Below are 23,668 nucleotides of genomic sequence, written 5' to 3' on the forward strand. Positions count from 1 at the left end.
AAAGGTACAACTTTGTTTTTTGTTTCAATGATGCTGCTTATTTATTGACCATTAAAAATCCAATATGCAAAATAAGGAAAGAAAAATTATTGGAAGCATAACTTATAATGCTATGCTGTTCATGGTACTGATTTATATAGGAAAGTGTAATAATTTTCTTTGCTTTCCATTATAGTAAATTGCAGAGGAAACAATTTTAAGCTAAACATGTGAAGAAATATCAATTAGAATTCATCTATTATCAATAAAACAAAATATATATCTATATCTACATATATATATTAGAAAAAGCTCAGCCAAAATTGTTTATATAGTTCCTTCTACAAAACTTAAATTACATCCTTCCATCAACACTGCCATTGACAACTACAGCCACCTGCAAACCAATCAACCAATAAATGAATTCCTGTACAAAATTCCTACCTATTTTTTTGGAGGGTTTGCATTGCAGAAGAAAATTTCAAGATAAGCAGGGCAAGTTCTAGTACTTCCCCTCATCTATAAATACTTTTCCTCCAATCTTTCTTTTTTATTCTAAAACCCCTCCTTCCTAAACACCTAAGGAGTTGCTCTCCTTCATGGAAAAAGTTCACCTTTTTCCCTCTTCTCCATAGACTGACTGTTCTAAGTGTGTGTGATTCTCATGAAAGTAGCTGTACATATACAATAGCACTTAAACAATGATACACAGCACAAAAAGGCATTTAACTTATCTAATCGTACATGAGATATGTAGCTTCCTTACGATTCTTCAGAATTTTTAAGTCGGACTTGCTCGTGAGCTTTAAGAACCTCTGAAGTGAAGTTACCGAGAGCCTCGAAAATTGGGGTCAATCCCGCTTGTAAACTATTTGAAGCTGCATCGTGAACCAGTTTGATCGCTTCCCTGTGCCTTGCTCTCTCCTCGGATAATTTCTTTCGCATTGAATCTAAATCAACTTTTAGATCATCCAGTGGAGAAATTCCACTCCCTGAATGAACTTTAGATAGAGCAGTTTTGTCTGAGGATGCATCGCGATCCTGCTCTAGTTTTCCATTCTCCATGCGCAAGTGCCTAAGCCGCTTGTCAACATCCTTGGAGAGAAACTCTGCTTTAATCCTCTGGCGTTGCTCCTCGTCTTGCCTTTCCCACAATTGGCGCAGTGTTCCAGCGAATTCGTTCATTGCTTTTGATACCCCTTGTTCTGAAATTCTTTCCATTGCTTGAAACCAATCATTACATATTACGAATATTGCCGGGGCTCCTATCCGGCTTGGTGAGAAAGGAGCTATACCATCTGCTGTTTCTTCAGGTTCATTGAGAAGACACCTTAAAAGCCATCCATTCAAGGAGTCAACATACGACTTTTGCATGGTAATCCAATTGTTAAAGCAGTTGCACCAATTAAGAAGCTCCATTTCAAGTTCAACAGTAGCTTTCAGACCTGCCTCTCTTCGAGAACTGGTATGCACCCTAAGAGAGCGCATTTTACTCTCCATGATAGCTTGAAATTGTTTCTGATGGCATTTAAACATCGACTTCCACATTCTTATCAATCTACACATAATAAAGAAAGAAAAAAAACTCAACATAAGTAGGCAACAACCCAGAAAAATTGACCAAAAGGCGCAATCGATGTCTTCTAACCAGCAGGTCTCTCTCCTCATCACTCAAAGCAACGTTCATGCATAATAAAGGTATGTACAGATTATTTAGCTATTATAAGTTGTAACCAAAACTACAATTTCCCAAAACTACAATTTGGCACAAGCCTCATTCTTATACAGTAATGCAACCAAGAAACTGAGTACAAAGTTGAGCAAATCCATACCCATGAATTAATTCTGTGATTTGAGGCAACAACTCTTCATCCCTCAACTTGTGTATTCTAGATGCTATGGCATCAACAGCTTTTATACAAACATTAATTTTTGTCAGCAATTTTCGTATAGAAGCTTGGGTAGCGTCAATCTTCATGGACTCAGCTCCATGCTCATCTAGGTACTTAAGTCTCTTGCACATCTTATCATAAATAACGCGGAGCCTTTCTTCCACCTGATGCACAAACAAACAAATACTAATCATGCAACAGTGAATTGGAAGAAACGCCAAGGCTAATGAATCTCATTTTACAATGGGAACTTGAAATTCAACAAGTGCATTAAGAATCATGATCCAATCCATCAAATATGCATTTTAACTTCTTTTCTTCAATTCAAACCAACAATGTTCACGTATTACATACTTTCACTACAAAGCAAATCAAAGAATCAAGAGACACTTCATTGTTATAAATGCATACCTTAACTTCTTTGTATAGTTTCTTCTCCCAAGCATAAAGTTTCTCCAAAGTGGAAGAAAGGTTTCCAGACTTCAATTCGAAATCTTTTCCAGGAACTCCACCATATGCTTTTGCCAGTTTCAACGTTCTAGATGATAACCGTACAGGTCGCCTGGGTGGGGTCCTTGAAGATAACATGGAAGGTGCTATAATGTACAGGATCCTGGAAACGATCACTGCACAGAGATCAATAAGTTTCAAATATTCAGTGAGCTAATAAATGCCTGTTCATATGTAAACTTAAGCAACATCTTCACCCACTGAAATCATGTAAGTAATAAATTTGAGACTCATTTGGGACCACAAATTTTCAACTTTATTCACCTATAACAACACAGAAATTTAATTTCTCATATCTTAATCTCTACTTTAATCTTTAAAGTATCCACCTTAAATAGTACTTTTAAGTAAGAAACTTTTCAAAAAGCTGTAACAAATAAGATCACAAGAAACAAAAAACAAGCCGTCTTAAAATCATATTCTACAACAGAAATTCTTTATGAGAGAATGATTTAAGTACCCTGTTTCCTAGAGCCATTTCAAGTGAAACTGATGAATACACACATTCAAGTTCAGGTTGGGGTCAATAAATTTCACATACATGATCAAGAATAACCCACTTTAAAAAAAAATCTACCTTTAAGTGAAGTGGCTCTAGGCTGATAAGGCAACTTGCCAACTTCAAGTAACACAGCCACCTCCTTCCCGAAAGTAGAAGCAGTTTCAAATTCATCCTTTATTTCCCTGACAACTTCCTGAAGGTCTCTTGTACCATGAACAGACAATGTTGTCAAGCTACTCATCTTAGAAGACTCATCTTCCACATTAGGTGACTCATCAATCTCAAAACTCACTCCTTTCTTCCTAGACCCTTCTTCTTCAGGACTCTTAGACGTACTCGTATCAATTGTATCAACTGTTTCTGAACTACTCTTTATCTCAGTCTCTGGAATAGACTCTGGACTATCACTGCTTCTCATTGGCCAGGAACTTCCTTCACTACTCTTAAGAGATGAAGGTACAGCTCTAGAAGTCCCTTCACCTGAATTCTTATTCCTGTTTAAGGTCTCTTCCTTCAGCATCTTCTTCTTCACTTCCCCTGAATTCTTATGCCTGTTAAAGTTATTATCCTCATTCATCTTTTTCTTAGCTTTGACCTTCATCCCTTCTGCATCAGTTTCATCTTCCAACTCAGGTATCCCTTCTCTCTCCCTCACTTCATTCGAATCAGGACTACTAGTATTCGACCCGTACCCGTATCTCATAGCAGGATAATTAGCCGGGTAACCACTGTTGTCATAAGTATCAAAGAAATTCAAGTAATCCCAAGTTGAAACTCTCGGTGGAGAAGGCGGAGCCGGCGGCGGACTAGGCTGCCGATATTGATAATCACCAGACTGCTGCTGCCGTGGCGAACTCATTGAGAAACCAAAAAACCCACCACCGCCGTACTGTGGATTACCCGGGTACCCATAAGATGATTCGGCATATTGCCCAACTGCGGCACTAGTAGTAAACCTTTCTGTTTCAGGCTCCTCATACACCCTGGACTGTACGGTCGTCCCGGACCTTTTCGCGTAATACATGTAGGAATTAACTCCGTTACCGGTAGGAGTCTGAGAATTCCAGTCACTCTGAGGAGGGTAAGTTTCGGGAGGAATCTGAGAAGACCAATAATTGGGAGGGTAACTTCCTGGAGGAATCTGAGAAGACCAATAATTGGGAGGGTAACTTCCTGGAGGAATCTCACTCTGAGGATAACTTTGAGGAAAAGGTCTCTGGCTATGACCGTGACTGTGGCCATGGCTGTGGTCGTGGCCGTGGCCGTGGCCGTGGTTCATTCCTGAAGGGCTATCCTCCATGTGAATGTGACCACCGGAGGAATCCAATTCGGAATCCGAGTCAGACCCAGAAGACAAATGCAAGTGGGAGTCCTCAATGCCCTCCTCCTCCTCCAGATGCGAAATCGAAATCGAAGTTGACGACGACGAATTCTTGCTCTCTACTCCACCGCCACCACCGCCACCGGGGTTCTTCTTCTTCTTCTTTTTGCCTTCGTCTGAGGGCAATGTGAGAACCGGAGAGCCAGGAATGGTGGAAGAAGAAGAGTCGGCGACGACGAGCTCTTCGTCGACGAATTTACGAAGAGCGTTGCCTATGTCGTTGAGGGACTGGAAGTAAGAGACGTGGGCTGCGGCGAGAGCGTAGCGGTGATCCGACGCCGTTTTGATAAGGTCCCTCCGCTCCCGGCAAAGAGTCACTAACGGCAAGTCATCGACCTTGGAAGTTCCACAGCCCATATCCAAAAAAACCAGAAGAAAACTCTTCTTCTTCTTCTTCTTCTTCTTCTTCTTCAACACAGGTAGTGATCTTCATGGTCCTTTTCTTCTTCTCCATGCCTGTCCGTACAAACGAAGCATCGTGAACAACCCCAGATCCAAAGATGATCTACCACCAACCAAAAATATTCAGACAAAGTTAATTAACATATAAATATAGATTCAGAACAGCACACATATGCATATATATATACGTATACACATACATAATTTCTTGCTCGGTGCAAGAAAGAAATTAAATTCCAAATTGAAAAAAAAAAAATCGACTGACAGAGAGAGAGAGAAGAAGATGATGAAGATCATTGATGGTGCATGAAAATGAGTGACTACTGGATGCAAATCTGACCGTTGAGATCGACCATGAAGAGTAATGACCGTCCATGCAGAGAGAGAAAGTTAGAGAGAGAGAGGTAGAGAGACAAACCCCGACACTGAGTCAGAGAACTCGTTCCGATTCGATGTTGTAGTATGAATCTGAGTTAGAAGAAAACTAAATTAAATAAAAAACAGAGGAAACTGAGAGTTTTTTTTTTTCTTTTTCTGTATTTGAAAACAGTTATTTTAGAATTAAAAAACGAGAAATAAGGTTTTGAAAAGCGTGTTTTTGAGTTACAAATGTTTTGTAATTTGTGCTTTTTGTGTTGTAAAAAGAATAGAATAGAATGGTCTGCTCTGCTCTGCCAACTGGACATGTCATTATTACCATTTTCAGCCTTTGCTTTTCTCTTTTTTCTTTTATTTTCTTTTCTTTTCTCTAAACTAAAAAAAAGTAAAAAGTTTTATTTAGAAATGCATTAACCTTTTGACAATTTTTGGTGATAAAATCATTCCACGTGCTTATAATCAGTGAAATTAAAATAGGACACACCTAGGGCGGCAATTGGTGTCATTAGACATACAATAGAATAGGTAAAATGTTTTATTATACGTAATATTGATAAAAAATTATTAAATAATCTTTTAATAATAGAGGATGTAAATTTATATTTTATTACTTAAATGAATAAATAAATAATTTTTTTTTTTTACATGTAGTGAAATATTATTTAACAAGTTATAAATATTTTATTATTTTTTTATAAATTTTTGTATATATATATATATATATATATATGAGTGTGATTCTATTATATTTAATTATTTTATTTCTTAAAATAAATAAAATATTTAAAAATATATATATTTAAATGATGTAGAAAAAAATAGAGAAGTCTATGGTATAATATAAAAATTTGAGGTAAATTATAAAAAATTATCATTTGGTGATGTACACTTTCTCTATAATATTTAGCTAAAACTCACAAAAACATCTTCTATCAGCTTCTTTATACATATATTTATAATAACTATGCACAAACTCTAATTAATTTATATATACATTTACATATCATTTATATAATATTTTAATATTATTATTTTACTTTATAAGTTTTCTCTCTCCCATTTATCCTATTTAGTATATATTTATTATTTCTTTTTTCTTTTTCAATTATTTTATTTTACTTTAATTAATAAAGGGTATGTAATTATTTTATTTTACTTTAATTAATAAATGATTTATACATTTTTGGACCTTGTGTTTTGTCACATTACCTGTTTTGATCATGTGTTTTGATAAATTACTTTTTAGACTCTATGTTTTGTAAAATGGTTAAAATAGAACCCTAAACCCAATTTTAGTCAATGTTTTTTCAATTAAAATCACAAATAATTTACCAAACTAACAATTCAAAACAAAAATAAAATCATTCTACTTAAAAACTGTGTTGTTATATTCAATTTTTTATTCATCAAAATTGAGTTTAGGGTTTCATTTTAACCATTTTACAAAACATAGGATCCAAAAAGTAATTTGTCAAAATACATGGTCCAAACAGGTAATGAGACAAAACACATGGTCCAAAAATGTATAAACTCATTAATAAAATATGTTTAAAGATATAATATTTAAATGATGTAGATAAATATATAGAGAAGCTGATGTATGGTATAATGTAAAACTTAAAGATAAAATATAAAAATATGTGTTTTGGGGAAGTATTTTAAATGATAGAGTAGAACACCCATTGGGAGTGCTCTTAGTCGTGTTATTATAAGAAAATGTTCAACTCAAACTCGATCCGTTTGTTAATCATGTCAAAAACTAAAACTCAAACCCGAACTATTTATAAATTAATTGATTTAGCGTGATTCGTGTAACCCGTTTATATAAAGATCGTGTAAAATTTGAGTCGATCTATATACCAATTAACCTATTTATAACACATTATAAACATATTTATGACTCGTTTAACATGTTTAATATAAATAATTTAGCATATTTCTAAATTATGCATCTATTTTAAATACAAAGATATGATATATAAAACTGTATAATTTTAAACAGGTCATTAATGGATTAGTTTCGTGTTAAACATGTCAATCCAAACCCGACCTGTTTATCAAACGGACTAGACAGATCAACCAAAAAATAACTCAAATTCGTTAATTTTGTGCAAGTTTCGAATCGTGTTATTATCGTGTCTGACCCGTTTTGCTTTTATTAGATATTATGGGTAGAGGCTCTCATCGTTATGCATTCGGCAAATTGAGTGAATAGTACACTTAAGTAGTCCCAATGGCTGCTATAAATTAGCTAATATGTACAAAATAAAACAGAAAACTAAATGTAGCTAAGCTTCAATCTTAAATTTAAATATTTTTTATCTTGTTTTCTTTTCTCTTTCCCATTAGTTATTTTTTTAATTATTTATTTTTTCAAATTTTTTCTTTGATTTTAACTAATAAATATAATATTTAAATGATATAAAAAAAATGTTATTTAAGATTTTTGTCCCCGAACTATGAATTATCATGCCCCTGATTTTTTTGGGCAAATAAAAATTCCCCATAACTATTCACAGTGTTGTAAAGTGAAACTTTCGTTCAATTTTGTCCAATATGACTAACGGCATGCTGACATGATTCTTTGTTTGATGTGACTTAGTCATGTCAGCGTCACATATGTAATTTAAAAATATTAAAAAACATTTTTATTAAAAATTAATAAATTTAAAATAAATCATTACACTAAAAATAATTTAAATTAAGTCAAACCTTACAAAAATTAACCTTTTTTTTTATAAACTATGATTTGACTTAATTTAAATTAAACTTTTATTTTATTTTGTAAGATTTGATTTAATTTAAATTATTTTGAGTGTAATGATTTATTTTAAATTTATTAATTTTTAATAAAAATATATATTTTTAAATTAATTTTTTTAAAATACACATATTGCGCTGACGTGTCCAGCACACATAAGCAAACAAAGAGTCACATCAGTATGTTGTTAGCCACATTTGACAAAATTAGACGGAAGTCCTATTTTATAACACTGTGAATAGTTCAGAGGAATTTTTAATGGCCTGTAAAAATCAAGGGTATAATAATATATAAGTCATAGCTTAGGGGCAAAAACCCTAAATAGCCAAAAAAAAATATAGAAAGACTAATATATAGTGTAATGTAAAAATACGAGGTAAAATATAAAAAATAGGATTTTAATAAAGTATTTTGAAATACAGAATTGAACATCTGCTGAACAACTGCTGAGAACTAATGATTCTTTTAGTTATAATTTTGAAGACTGTGTTTAGGTAGATCCCTTGTTTTTTTTTTTAAAAGTTGATGCATTTAAGTAATGCATATTTTTTTCTTTCTAAAAAGGTATATTACTTTAGAGATTATTATTCATTATTTAAATATCTTTTGATAATATCTCTGCTCTCTCTTATCTTATATTCTCTTTTCTCTTTCTTATTATTTTTAGTGTACAGTGTAATATAAAAATTAGATGTAAAATAATAATAAAAAAAAGTAGAATTTTAACAACATATTTTGAAAAATAAAGTAAGAAAACGGTTTGGGAGTGTTTTAGGTAATAAAATTAATTTCAATATGAATGATATGTGCATTTCAAACACAAAGAAAGATGTAATATAAGTCTAAATTAATCATATAATGAGGGTATTTTGGTAATTTTATTTTTGTAATAGTTTTTATATGAAAATAAGATAAAATACAAAGAAAGAGATTATATATATTTATATTTATAAGATTGAATTGAGTTGGTGCATAAGGGAGGGAAGGGCACATGATATGATTCTATTGTTATGATTAACAATGCCTTTTCATGCAGTGACTATATATATTATGAACATTATCTTATAATAATAATAATCAATCTCACACTATCTTATTCTTACTTCTATCTTTTAACAACTTTCAGTCAATTAAACCTCATTTAGTATTTATGTAGTAGTTTTACTTTTAGGGATCAGTCTCATTTACATAAATTTGAATTTTACCCATCTAGGTCTATCATATATATATATATATATATAGTGCAATTATTTGACTATTTCCGCACTTAAATAAAAAAATTTTTAATTTTTTTATGATATTGTATATTGTTGTCATTTAAGACATCTTACAAAATTTCAATAAATATCGAATAGTTTACAGTATCAAAAACAATGTTCAAATTGTTTAATTTTACACGCGCATATAAAAAAAATAAATACGTGTGCAACAACCTTGTATTCGGTACTGTAAACTATTCGTAATTTCTTGAAAATTTACAAAATGTCTTAAAAAGTGATCCCCTATATATAATGAAAGTTTACCTTGTTTTACTACTATAATGTACCACATTGGTTCTTGGATGCCACTCCATCTTACTTCTAATATTTATATATTTACTTTGTGGGAGTACTAATATAGTCTTGTTTATTACAATACAAGTAAAATATAACTGCTAAATCCTAATAATATATTAAATTAGTTTATAATCAATGGTTAAATGGTAACATGTAATATTGTTAAAATAGATTAGAATAGATCAAATCTCCCCAAATTTAGATTTTATGGCTTTGTTAATCTTAGTAACTATAATTTACCAAAAAAGTTCATTCCAGTAGCAACATCTGAGGTATTTCTACAAATTTCTACACCCAATTTTTATTTATTTGTCTATGATCATTTTAAAATTTAAATTTATTGGTTTAATCAAGAGATCATATAACGTTAAAAACTATCTTAAGTTCAAAACGCTTAAAAAAATACATTAATAATTATTAACAAAAATAGCCAACAAAATCCTTGTTAATAATATACATTAACACAAACAATATACAATATTTTAACTATAATATACACATATCTATAGACAAAAATAAATGATTCTAATAATGGTATCACGAATATGACATGTGTCAGATGAAAATAATCAATATTAATTAGCATATATGTAATAAAAACACTATTTTCAGTTATAATATTACTCAAGTAGGATATCACGGATTTCATTAATTTTTTTACCTCAAAATGAATACAATGCTCCATTTTTTTTTTAAATGGCAAAGTTTTAATTTTTTTTAATGATGAAGATCGAATATATTTAAGTAATTTATTATTTATTATTATTATAAAAGTAGAATCTTGTATAGTTATAATGAATATTATTATTGCTTGCCAACCCACCATAATGCTCTAAAGCATATAAAAACAGCATAATTTTAGAGGAAAAAAAACAGTAAGATGCACGCAATGCAAAGATCACAACTCTCACTCCATCTTAGGGGTAGTTTGGTAATTTTATTCTAGCTCAGGGATAATTTGGTAATTTCACATGTGGGCCTATGTACTATCTATTAAGTTTGCAATAGAACCTAATCCCATCTATTATTTGGGTCCCAAAAAGAACAGTCTCTTCTGGAGAGACACAACTTGGTTAACAAAATTAGAAAAAAGTGTACCCAAAAATTAAAAAAAGCCAAAAAGTGGGGAGAAAGTAGTTTGTGATGAAAATGACTTTGGATAAAAATATAAGGATTGCTTCACAAAAATGTCCTTTTTTTTTCTTATAATTTGTACAAATTTTATTTATTTTATAATTATTCTTTGAAAAATAGTATTTCAAACACGTTTGATTTTATGGACATTATAGAGTTGTCTAAGATACTCCAAACTATATCTAAAAGACTACCTTATAAACAATTATATAGGGAAAATCTACAGATAATAATTTTGTCACGTGAAAAAATTATAATTTTATTTTTTATATGATGATGTACATTATAGTTATAACAATCATTCTACTAATTTTTAAAAAATTATGAATAATTTATGATACCGAAAGCAGGGTTTAAACAGTCAGTTGCATTACACATGTGTTTTTTTTATACGCGTGCAACTGACACGTGTGTTTTTTACCATAAATTATTCAAAATTTCTCAAAAATTGGTGAATGTTTGCTATAACTACAAAATACAATATTATATAAATATATTTGGGTTATAATTTTTTCACGCTTTAAACAATAAAAATGTTCTTAGAGGGCAAAAGTGGTGACTCTATTATAAAATTCTCTTATATATGTAAAACCTATTTTGTGAAATAACGCTGACACCACATATTTAAATAATTTTGTATATTTAGACACAATTTTGTACCTACACATATAATCTTAACCAAAAATACATAATTATATATCATATAAATGTACAATATATAATATAATTTTGTATTATTTATGACTAAAATATATATTAAAATTAATACATCAAAATGTTGCAACCTTTAATTGGTAGTTTTTGTTTGTTTGAATCTAGGTTTGATATAGAAAGAAAAAAACAAAATGTCATTTTGTGATATTGGATAGCTAATTTTATTTTCACTTAATTAATAATTATGATGAGTTTGGCTAATTCCGACCAACTACTTGGGCTAGCTACCTAGCAAATCAAACAAATTAAAATTAATAAAAAAATAACTTTTAAAAATAAATGAAAAAAATAAATAAAAGTTATTGTGTTTTGGACTTATGCATGCCCCACTTAATTGTGGTAGGACTAGGTTGGTGTAGATTGGACTTTGAACCAATCTTAGTCCCAACCTTTTGGGTTTAAACTCTTTCACATACATAGAATCTTCACTTTGGATTCTAATGTTTATTTTATATAATATATATATATATCTTTATTTTCTTTTTGCCTATAATTAGTTTAATAACCATTTTTAGGCTAACTAGATTATGTCTAAGTACATTTGTTGTAGCTAATAATAGTTTATTTTTGTCTTACAAACATTAATAAGATGCAAAAAATGAGACTTCTTGAAATTTGAACAGCATTTCTAAGAAAGAGACTATCAAGAGCAATAAAGTTACAATAAATTCTTTAACCAAAAAAAAAAATCAAAACAATAACCATTGATTTTTTTTCTTATTATTGATCAATAAATTTTGCAAAGAATTAGATTAGACTGTTACCTTTGGATTAATATCCTCATATTCAAGTTTCTCTTTCTTTAAGAGGAATAAACTCTTTCTTTAATCATAAAATTACCAAATTACCCAAGTACCCTCATAAATCATTGTTCATAAACTATCACTATTTCACCTCTCATACCATTATTATAATTAATATATAATTAGTGAAAATAGATCATCTTTTAATATTATTTTGTAAAATTACTTTCAAATAAGGTGTCTAATATGTTGGAGGGTTTGTCGAATGTGTTAAGCAAAATAGTGTAAGATTAGATTGAATCGAAAATAATAAAATTGGCATTTGTGAGAGTTTGTTGTCTATGTCAAAAGTAATCACTTCAATCTAATATGTACTTATTTATATATGTATAAAATAATATTTTAAATATTATATTTTATTTCAATATTTCAGTACTAATTGTTTTTGTTGCTATAAAAATTGGTGATAAATTATGAAAATTAATAAATAATGAGTTTATACTTATTTGCACCTTGTATTTTATCAAAGTACCTGTTTAAACCATGTGTTTTTGACAAATAATTTTTTGGATCCTATATTTTGTAAAATAGTTCAAATAAAATCATAAATTTGATTTTGGTCAAAGTTTTTTAAGTTAAAACGACAAATAATTCATCAAACTAATAATTTAAAACAAAAACAAAATTATTTTACCTAACGACTGTATTATTATATTCATTTTTTTCTTCATCGAAATTTGATTTAGAGATCTATTTGAACAATTTTACAAAACACATAATACAAAAAGAAATTTATCATAACAAATGATCCAAACAGATAATGAGGCAAAACACAGAGTCCAAAAAAATATAAATCCATGAATAATTTCATTGTTTAAAAAAATAACATTAACTTAAACATTGAAAATGTAATTGATATAAAAAAACAAACTACATTTACAAAAGTGCAGATTTGATTGATTTTTAAATACATTATAAAATAGATTGGATCCAAAATATAAAATTCAAAGATTGGATTGATTTTGTCAATAAAAAAAATGCATATTAAATTGGTTGAACTTGAGCACCCTTATTTGCTCAAAATATTTAAACAATTTTTTCTTTTTAAATATAATGTTTTATATAGCCCAAAGTTAGAGTCAATTAAAAATATATATATAAAAAAATGGGTCTAATTTGCTATAATAAACTATATACCAACATCATTTAAAAATAAACTTTGGATCAGAATCCTTTATTTAATGAAATAAATTTTTTTTTTTAAAAATCAAATAAAATATGAATATGTTTTGTTTGCATGAACCATATAAAATATTTATTTAGTAAGTGTATGAGTAACAGTGTGGTGTGCCAGCGCCATAAACGGTGAGCAGTGTCACGTGTGTGCACCGTGGTCTGAATAACATAATTAATAAAAATAAAATCCATTTTTTTTTTTAAAGAATATCACAGTTTTTTTTTTTTTTTTTATTTTGAAAAGGAGAGACAGAAATTTATTTGAATGCATAAATGAAAAGATTTTAGCTCATAAATAAGTGGGGACTTACTTTGACTTTCACTACAATTCATGTGGTTGTAAATTATGATCTGACTCAGACCACACGTCAGCTTTTGTAGTAGAAAAATAGAAAAAAGAAAAGAGTTTTGTTGTGTGAAGAAAATTGTTACAACTTACAAGTTACAAGTCATAACCTGTCCTTCAGCATCATTTTATCATATTTATTTGGTTGAATTTAAAAGAAAATTGCTAGCAATACCTGGCCAAGATCCCCCATAGTTTTGAGAAAATATATATTGTTTCACGTTTTTTTTCGAAGGGTAATGTCGTGTTAGCAATGTCTAACATGTGGCCAGCACTCATGAATATCTCACTTCTCGTGAAGAGAAAATGGAAGGAAGATCGGTTGTCGACTACTCGAGACCCGAGACCTAAGAATACATCTTCGGTAACAGGGTCCCTGAGGACTTAATCACAACAAGGAAAATGAGTTTTTACTTCGGTTTTTAAACTTGATTTACTTCGGTTTTCACTAAAATTCGTAACCGCAGTAGTTCGGAGCGAAGTAAAAACTAGTTAAAAACCGAAGTAGAATCTCCACTTTCTACTTCGGTTTTTACATAATAACTGAAGTAGAAAGTGAATATACGCGACCATCCTTGGCACTTTCTACTTCGGTTCTTAGGTAAAACTGAAGTAAAAGAGCTACTTTCAACTTCGGTTTTTACTAAGAACCGAAGTAGAAAGGGGACTTTCAACTTCGGTTTTTACTAAGAACCGAAGTAGAATGTGCCCACCTTTTTATTTAATATATATTTCTGATTATTTTTAAATGGACGATTTCTATTTATATATATATTTTTTGGCCTAATTTTATTTAAATGGTCTAATTAATATATATTTTTTTTTTTTTGGCCTAATTCTTTTTCAGCAATTTAATTATATGAATTTGCAATTATATATATTTTTACAATTGAAATTGGTTAAGAATTTTTTTTGAATGAAAAAATGATAACTTTTATTAATTAAAAATGTTATACATGAGCATATAAAACACAAGTACTTAAGTAAGATAACTACCCTTAACATTAATACATTTACAAAAAACTATACTTACAACTAAACGAACTTATAAACAAAATAGACTCACTGATAAATGTATGTCATCAATTGAGCTAACCATTCGTGTTGGATTTGCAAGAGGTCTGCAATCTCACAATATTGCGTCTTCCCACCAAACTGTAAAATTAATAAATATAAATTAATTTTATAGATTATCGATACCAAAATAAGTTATAAAAAATGAACTTACTTTTTCTTTTAGGGTTTCTATTGCATTTGATGCCCATACAATATATAAAATATTTTAGTTTAACTTAGGTCACCGATCTTTTATTTTTTAGCGGTAATAATCTCTAACATTCATGTTTAGTCCCTATTTTAACGCATGAATAACGGATTTGAGAAAATATGCACAAATTACGTAAAGTTGGAGACTTTTGCCAAATAAATATATATATATATATAAGACTTAAATGCTATATTTGTAAAAGAACAGAGACTCTAGCCGTTAATTACCCTAAAAAATAAACATCATGTTTAATTCAGCAAGCATGCATTATCTAGGTTTAGCCTCTAATGTTAAAGCATATTAATGGATATATATTTATATATACAAGGTATTTCTTAAAATATAAAAGCATGTATTATTTATATATTTAATATCTAAACTAAAATATTATAGAATTTTCTCGTACAAATCTGAGACAAGAACCTTCTTCTTTTCTTGTGCTTTTCTCGTACTAGGTTCTAGTCTTATAAATTTTTAAAAAAATTCGGCAGAGTATCCTCTGTTTCTATAGCATACCGTAATTTCATAATTACCTATAAAACCAATTAAAACAAACACAATAATCAAGCATAGATGAATCCATCATTATTAGGTTCTAGTCTTATAAAATTTTTAAAAAATTCGGCAGAGTATCCTCTGTTTCTATAGCATACCACAATTTCAAAATTTCTTATAACAACAACACAAACAAACACAATAATCAAGCATAAATCAATCCATCCTTATATCACCACAGCACGCAAATTTCCCAGAGCCTACTTCACTAATTTTCAAACATAACTTTCACTAAATCTAATATGCATGATTACATTTGTCTTATCTTTATACATAAATCTTGTAGTAATATAAATAAAAAAAATAACAAACCTTCAATATTACTCTTCAATGCACCCGAAATGAACAACAAAGTTCACCACTCAATCAACGACCCTACTAAAACATTACATAATTAGTAAACTACATAATTAATTATCAAACCAAATAATAAAAAAAAATCCAAACTAGTTAATGAAACTAATGAACCACACTTTGATCATCTTCAAGCTATTTATTTTTTTTCAAATATTTAAAAAACAAATTTATCTAATTTCTAAAATTCACTAATATACATATATATTTATAATAAACCTAATTTTTATCATATTATTTAACCTAACAAAATAAACAAATAATTATAAAAGTTAACAAAATATTAATTATAAAATTCGGAATAATAAAAAAAACATAGAAAAATAAAAAATTATCATCAAAACCATATTTTAGTAATCTATGCCTGTTTTGAAGCTCAAAATCCCCTTGCAATGACAAAACATCGATCAAAATCCAGCAAGAAACACCAAGAAACAATGGAGAAAATACCCACGGCCAAATGCTTTTTTTCTCTAAAAAACAAAAAAGAAAAGATTTTTGGACTATATTTCGGTTTATAGTGTAGAAAAGCAGCAAGAAATAAAGAAAAAAAAAAAAAAAAAAGGTGTGGAGAATGAAAATGGGTCTTGGCTCACGATTGTTAATGAAGGTTTTTAGGGTTTTTTTGCACAGAGGAGAGAGTAGGGCTTGAGGGAGATGACCGTTCAGGTGTTAAAAAAGGGTTATAAAACCCTTTAACTTCAGTTTTTAAGTAAAACCCGAAATTAAAGGTGCACAGGGGAATAATGGTTGTGCACATTTCACTTCGGTTTTTAGGTAAAAACCGAAGTGAAATGTACATAAGGGCCGCGTTTGGCTTGACCATTTTTTTGCATTTTTATTATCTCTAAACATAAGTCACGGGCTTGTGCAACCAAACACGGCCCTCTTCACTATGAATTTTTCACTTCGTTTTTTTAAAAAAGTGAAGTAGTATGTAATTTTTTTTAGGGCTCCATTTTCAAAAGCGAAGTAAAAGAGTTTGAATAGGTTTTTACTTCGTTTTTTTGTATGCTCACTATAAAAACCGAAGTAAAAGTCTATATTTCTAGTAGTGAATCAAGAGCTTACCCGCATGACAATTCCTCGGAATCCCGAGAAGCCTCCCCAGGGGTACCAGCAGATTTCTCGGAAGGTGGGCTCCACGAGAAATACGCCCAGTAGTTCCGCGTGCCCATCTACTCATGACATTTTGGCGTATCACCTTCCTACGCACAGTGAGAACCGAGTAGTGGCGTTAGCACCTCTTGGTCCCCCTTTCCATTTCCCTTACACATGGGACTACTTCTTTTCCTAAATAAAAGGAACTCGTAAGGCCAAAGCAACCCAACCCGCCTTACCAAATCAAGCACAACCTCTTGCTAGGCAACACATGTTATGTATCCCATGCATGACTCCAATCTAATTGGAGGATTATCGGCAATCCCTTTACTTTACTTAATTCTCTGCACTGATCCCTCATTGCCACCTCTAAATAAGGCATTGAAAGGTCATTTGTAAGTATCTGAAACCATATTTTCGACCTACTATTGTTACCTTGGTGCAAAATTATCATTTGCCCAATCTGTAAACCTTAAGAGTCTTGTGATTCCAGCAAGCCTTTAGTAATACAAGTGACTCGTGGACTAAGTCTCATTAACGACCAAACTACGTAAAAAAATTTCTTTCTTCCTTTCGATTTTCTACAAACTTTTCCTTCATGTAAGTAGTTGACAAAAATTAGCGCACCTCAGCCTACCAAAGACACCTTCAAGGATATTGAGAAAAGGGAAGACTAATTTTTATATGTATTCAGTTTTTGCATTGATAGTAAAAATAAATAATTGCCAAATAATTTTAGATAAATCATCTCATTTTATTTTTTTCATAACTCACATACAATTTATCTTTAACTCATTACATCGTTCTTACCAAATAAAGACTAAAGTTATGAAGAATTTGATGAATGATGAAGAAGATATCTTTCATAATCATGTTGTTTTCTTTCGAATTTGGAAGGAGATTCCTTCTAACTTTCCCTCTCGACAAACAATCATTTTTTTTTTGTTCTTTCTTTCTTTTCATTTTCTCTCTTACCAAACATAGCGTAAGGTTCCATGTAGAATTTCGCTAAATATATCAAAACAGTAGATATAGATACGAAAAGGAGGTAAGGTGAGGTGAGCCGTTATCCTAAGAATTGTAAGTGAAGAAAACCAGAGTCTTTTTGAAGGTTTTGTAACGAGTTGAGTGCGACAAAATGGACCAAGTCCGAGTTTGCTGCCTGAAGATTCTTGTTCAACAATTTTTATTGATTTGAGGCCCTCAATTTTCTAACCTTTGAACTTAGTGCTTTGGTTACATGTACACATACCAAGACGTCATGTGATTTGGTATTGTTTTCTCATTGGGAGAACACAACAATTTTTTCGAATTCGATTGGTCTCATGATACTAAGACGTGTGTGATGAAATGACTCTGTATATCATATCATATCATATGTATGTCTTTCATGGTTCTATGTGCAAATATTTCAACGAAGACTTTTGTTCAAGCGTGTCTAAAATTTGAATTAGAGTGTTATATATCATTTGAATAAGAGTGTTCTTACGTGTCTAAAATTCTCAGCCCTTGCCTTCTAATTTTCATGAAATTACTATTTTAGTTTCCTCATTCTTTGGTACCATAGTCATAAATCATGTCTCGATACTTGTTTGTATCATGTATTTTGATAAATTATTTTTTAGATTATATATTTTGTAAAATAGTTAAAATAGAACTCTAAACTCAATTTTGATGAAGAAAAAATTGAATATAACAACACAGTTTTTAAGCAGAATGATTTTATTTTTGTTCTGAATTGTTAGTTTGGTAAATTATTTGTAATTTTAGTTGAGAAAACATTGACTAAAATCGGGTTTAGGATTCTATTTTAACCATTTTACAAATATAGGGTCCAAAAAATAATTTATCAAAACACAGAGTCCAAATAAATAATTAGACAAAACACAAGGTCTAAAAAGATATAAACCATGGTATTAAACACCTAGATATAATTTTGGTATGAATTACAATACAAATCCATAAGTTACAAACGTATAAAAACTATACATGTATAGACTTCAAGAGACTATATCTAAATTCTATTTGTGGAGTTAATTAATGAGAATAAATTTCTATATATGTATAAATAGTCTCCTGAAAATAAGGACTTTATTTATGGGAAGTATTGAAAACTCAACTCAACCATCAAATAAATGTAGCTTTCAATTTAGAATAGACTCCTCAACATTTTTGTTGAGATATTTTAGATTTGAACTTAAAAAAGTCACAAAGAAAATAATAAAACCCACATAGATCTAATATTAATACTATGTGAAAGAAAAATTATATAAATTTAAGATTAAGTGAAAGAAAAATTGTATCTATTAGATATAGTAAGGAAAGTTAAATGTAGGCAACAAATTTAAGACATACAAGAAATGGTTTCTTTTGTATGTGAAAAGTGTAAAAGAACTACTATTTAATTTAGTTTTTAATTGAAAGTAGATATGTTCTAATTCTGTAATTTAACTAAAATAAGTAAGATTTTGTTATAAACTTTATAAAATATAGTTTTTGACAAAATTGGAGTATCCAATTCGAAAACTCAATTATGCTTATTGTATATGGGACTTTATTGATTTTCAATTATGCCTATTCTCTGAATTTTTTTTTAGTGGGGGAAAGGAGAATCACTTTTTGGCTTGACCCTTCTTATTAAATATTGAAAAAAATAAATGTAAAAGAAACATACTAAAATAAAAGATCTGCAGTTGATAAACTAATGGAAATGGAAGAGTACACTATGATGACATTCATTTACAAAACAATATATATATAGGGAATTTACTCATTTGGTACCCTATATTTTTGCAAAATATTATTTTGGTACTCTCTATTTTCAATAATGCTCATATGTTATCCTGTATTTTAAAATTATACATATTTGATACCCTAGACTCAGATTTGATAGATAAAATTTTGTCAATATGATCAAACTGTCATAAGTTATATGTAATTAAGTAATTAAATTTAAATTTGGAACTTAGATAATTGACAGCAGTTTGATTAAATTGGTAAAATTTTATTAATTAAATGTGAGTTTAGGGTATCAAATATGTACGATTTTAAAATATAGGGTACCATATGAGTATTATTAAAAACAGAGGGTACCAAAATGATACTTTGCAAAATCACAGAGTACCAAATGGTTAACTACCCATATATATATATATATATTCAGAAAAAAAAATCTGGTGTCAAAATTGAAAAGAACTTTTCAGGTAAAGTGCAGCTGGGAAAAAAAGGGTACAAATGTAAACCTTTAAGCTGTAATATGCAATTCTGATATTGTATTCTTTTTCTCTGTATTACTATTGTTTTTCAAATACAACAATGACATTACAAGGGAGAATTTGTTTTTTGTAGACAAATGTGAAACTCAAGAAACAAATAAGATATGCATTCCTAATGAAAATACAAGGAATACACATGAAACATTCTATTAAGAAGTTACCAAAAATCAACTCAAATATTTCTAACTTCAATCAAACTGTGAGCTGGTGATTTTCTTAATCCAATCTCACTCATTATTTGTCTCAAATTTTCTGCCTCCTTCCACCTACCTAGTGCAGAATAAATCTTTGCCATTAGTACATAGTTTCCTGTATTTTCTGGTTCAAGCTCAAACAACCACTTTGCAGCTATCTCTCCAATTTCAACATTCTCATGTATTACACAAGCACCAAGCAATGCACCCCATATAGCATGGTTAGGCATAAATGTCATACTTTTGATTAGATCATAAGCCTCTTCTAATCGACCCGAACGACCAAGAAGATCCACAATACACATGTAGTGATCGGTTTGTGGTTTCACTAACTTAGTTTCGAACATAGATTTGAACAAGTGCAGCCCTTCATCGACCAACCCAGCATGGCTGCAAGCATGCAAAACAGAAGTGAAAGTGACTTCATTTGGTTTCACACCAGATTGAACCATCTGATTAAAAAGTGAGACAGCAGCTTCGCCTTGGCCATGCATTCCACAGCCTGCAATTATCGCGCTCCATGCGATTATGTCCTTCTCCTTGGCGGGAATTTCACTAAACATCTTGTGTGCAGATTCTAAGCTTCCAGCTTTTGAGTAAACATCAACCAAACTAGTGGCAACTTCAATGCTTGAAAGAAAACCAGATCGTATAAGGTAAGAATGTATGTCCATTGCTTGACGAAAATCTGCAAGAATCGAGTATGCAGGAAGAAGACCATTTAGTGTTGCCTCATGTGTTTGTACAGCTTCCATTCTCATCTGCTTGAAAAGCTCTATTGCTTCTCTGGCAAGACCATTATAACTAAATCCAGAGATAATGGCACTCCAGGGAACCATTTTCTTTCTTGAAGTCTGTGCGAAAACACGAAGACTGTGATTTACATATTTACATTTTGCATACATGTCAATCAAGGCAGTCTCCACAATTACATCACGCTCAAGTTTTTGCCTCAATGCCCAACCGTGCAAGGACCGGCCATGCCATGAAAGAGACAGACTAGTACAAGCTGAAAGAAGAGAAGCTATAGTCACAGCATTGGGTTTTACCCCTTCATTGTGCATCAGTACAAAAAGCTCCAGCCCACTTCTTGCATCACCATTTAAAATGTAGCCATTGATCATAGTTGTCCATGTCACAACATCCCTCTTACTAATCTTATCAAAAACTAATCTTGCTTCACCCATTTCACCACACTTTGCATACATATCCACTAAAGCATTGGATGTTGTTATATTCTTCTTCTCCAATCCCTTCTCTTCCACAAAGGCATGAACCTCTCTTCCCAACACCAAATTCTTTGTGCAACTACAAGCTGGCAACACTGAAACAACAGTGGCACAATCAGGCTCCACCCCCTCATTCAACATCCATTCAAAGATGACCAAAGCCTCCTCAGCACACCCATTACGAAAGTAGCCATTAATCATGGTATTCCAAGACACCACCGTTCGCTCCTTCATCGCCTTGAAAATTCCTCGAGCTGTTTCTACGTCCCCACAATTCATATACATTGCTATAAGAGAGTTTTGAACATAAGAGTCCGACTCAAAGCCAGCAACCAATGCCCGTCCATGAACAACAACGCCAACGTCGAGCAACGACAACTCGCCACATGCTTTAGCAACAAAAGGGTACGTAAAGTTATCCGGAACACACTCTCCAGCAGTGATCATTTCAGAAAACACTTTAAGGGCATCACAGTACATACCCTTTTGCGCATACATTCTTATGACAGTATTAAACAATAAAGAGCTTCGGTCAGACAATTCATCGAACAGTTTGCGGGTATACAAGACATGACCACACAGAGCATAAGACTTAGCAAAATTTGATCTTAGGGAGGAGGATAACAAGCCCAGGGTGATGGTCTGGGCATGGAGTAGTTTAGTTCTTGTGAGTGATCGAGAAGCAATGATGTTTTTTAGTTGTTTGGTGAGGTAGTGCCTGGTTCTGGGTACTAAAGCCACAAAGGCAGCACTCATTAGTATGAAGTGTTGAAAAAGATATTGATTGTATCGTGGTGTGGTGTGGTGAGAGGGTCAGAACTAGACAAACGACATGTTCTGTAAACGACAATGAATTAAAGAGCGTTTTAACAATTTCCAACAAGCAACCAAACCAGGGAAGAAGAAGATGCCTGTGCATGGATTGTGACAGTAAAAGTTAACATATGCTCTTCATTAAAGAAAAGTGACTCGAACCAGTCATAAAAAAGGTCAAGAAAGGCCCAGGAGTCAAGGACCATACTTGTGGGCTTTATCTGAAAAGACTGAAGAACACAATTATGAATGGGTATACTCATGAAATGTAAGTCAAAGCTATTTATTATAGTACATTCATTGTGCTTCCTCTATCGGAGCATAGCTATAGTTTTAATTTCATTATGTCTACACTTCTCTTTTTGAGGACACTAATAAGCTGTCAACATTTTTCTTTCGTTCCCTAGTTCCCATATATCGTAATAATATGTTCTTTTATTATATATATTTTCAACTTCCAAGTCATAATGGAGTACCAAGTTCCAACACCTCTCAAAAAAATTACACCATAGTAGCCAGAGAAACCAACCTCCTACCACTGTTACTTTAAATCTCACGGAGTATTGCTATTGCTGCAAATCCTCTAATAGTTCGTAGAGGTAAACATTTGATTCGAAAAACCCGCAACCCTGACCAAACCCAATCCGACCAACCCGAATTTTTACAAAATCCCTTAAATTCGGGTGAAATCCGATTCGAACCCAACATGGTTCGGGTCAGGTTCGGATTTTGAAATTAAGGGTACACAAGTTCGGGTTACACCCGAACATAATTAAAAAAAAATTAATTTTCGAAAAAATTAATATTTTTTTTAAAAAAATTACCAAGATCTAATTTATAAAAAATCAACATTACCAAACTAACAACAAAGTTAAAAAAAACATGTGAAAAGTAAAAAAATAATTAAAAAAAATGGTATTTTTGAAATTTTTTTACCAAGACCCATTTTCGGCGTAAAGCCCATTTTTGGACCAATCCCACCCGAAACCCGAAATCACCCCAAAACCCAAAATTTTCAGACCGGATTTGGTACCACTTTCCTCCACCCGAAATCCGCAAAATTCGAACCCGATCCACCCCAAACTCGACCCGTGTGCACCCCAGTAATTCGTGTTCACTAGTGGTGTTCTTATTGTGTCGTAGGTCTTGCATTATAAGAAAGTGTTTAACCTAAACCCCTCCTTTTGTATTATAAGAACGTGCTTAATCTAAGCTTGTCCGCATTTATAAAATTCAAAATCGCAAGGTGCACTGTACCACACACCGCATAATTTGGCAAAAATGTAAACTGAAACCCTTAAATTGATATGATATTAATATTCAATACCATATTCAACCATATGCCG

The 23,668-nt window shown here is 31.1% G+C and overlaps 2 protein-coding genes across 5 annotated transcripts; both read right to left on the reverse strand.

The window, feature by feature from the left end:
* Positions 1-245: 245 nt before the first annotated feature.
* LOC133807287 (nitrate regulatory gene2 protein-like) lies at positions 246-5,241 on the reverse strand. 4 transcript variants are annotated; one of them, XM_062245517.1, is made up of 5 exons: positions 5,085-5,241; positions 2,959-4,769; positions 2,283-2,497; positions 1,812-2,035; positions 246-1,537 (listed from the first exon to the last, which is right to left on the reverse strand). In XM_062245517.1, the coding sequence occupies exons 2-5, from the start codon at positions 4,619-4,621 to the stop codon at positions 742-744; spliced, it is 2,898 nt and encodes a 965-aa protein (XP_062101501.1). In that variant the 5' UTR covers positions 4,622-4,769; positions 5,085-5,241; the 3' UTR covers positions 246-741. The 4 variants fall into 4 exon arrangements, with proteins under 4 accessions (XP_062101501.1, XP_062101502.1, XP_062101499.1 ...); XM_062245518.1 differs by having other exon boundaries at positions 2,959-4,720; positions 5,007-5,241; XM_062245515.1 differs by having other exon boundaries at positions 5,007-5,241.
* Positions 5,242-19,985: 14,744 nt separating this feature from the next.
* Positions 19,986-22,816, reverse strand: LOC133804616 (pentatricopeptide repeat-containing protein At5g39350). The gene has a single exon (XM_062242762.1). It carries the CDS (start codon positions 22,263-22,265, stop codon positions 20,259-20,261), a length of 2,007 nt encoding a protein of 668 aa, XP_062098746.1. The 5' UTR covers positions 22,266-22,816; the 3' UTR covers positions 19,986-20,258.
* Between the last annotated feature and the right edge of the window lie 852 nt (positions 22,817-23,668).

This window comes from Humulus lupulus, chromosome X (assembly GCF_963169125.1).
Source record: "Humulus lupulus chromosome X, drHumLupu1.1, whole genome shotgun sequence".
In the NCBI taxonomy this organism is placed as follows: Eukaryota; Viridiplantae; Streptophyta; class Magnoliopsida; order Rosales; family Cannabaceae; genus Humulus; species Humulus lupulus.

Bases quoted from the DNA above. Each gene is read 5' to 3' on its own strand.
- LOC133807287 (XM_062245517.1), bottom strand. From the start codon at position 4,621: ATGGGCTGTGGAACTTCCAAGGTCGATGACTTGCCGTTAGTGACTCTT. The intron at 2,498-2,958 runs GTAGATTTTTTT...ATCTCTGTGCAG, and splicing joins TAGAGCCACTTCACTTAAAG to TGATCGTTTCCAGGATCCTG. The intron at 2,036-2,282 runs GTATGCATTTAT...TTTGTGCATCAG, and splicing joins AACTATACAAAGAAGTTAAG to GTGGAAGAAAGGCTCCGCGT.
- LOC133804616 (XM_062242762.1), bottom strand. From the start codon at position 22,265: ATGAGTGCTGCCTTTGTGGCTTTAGTACCCAGAACCAGGCACTACCTC.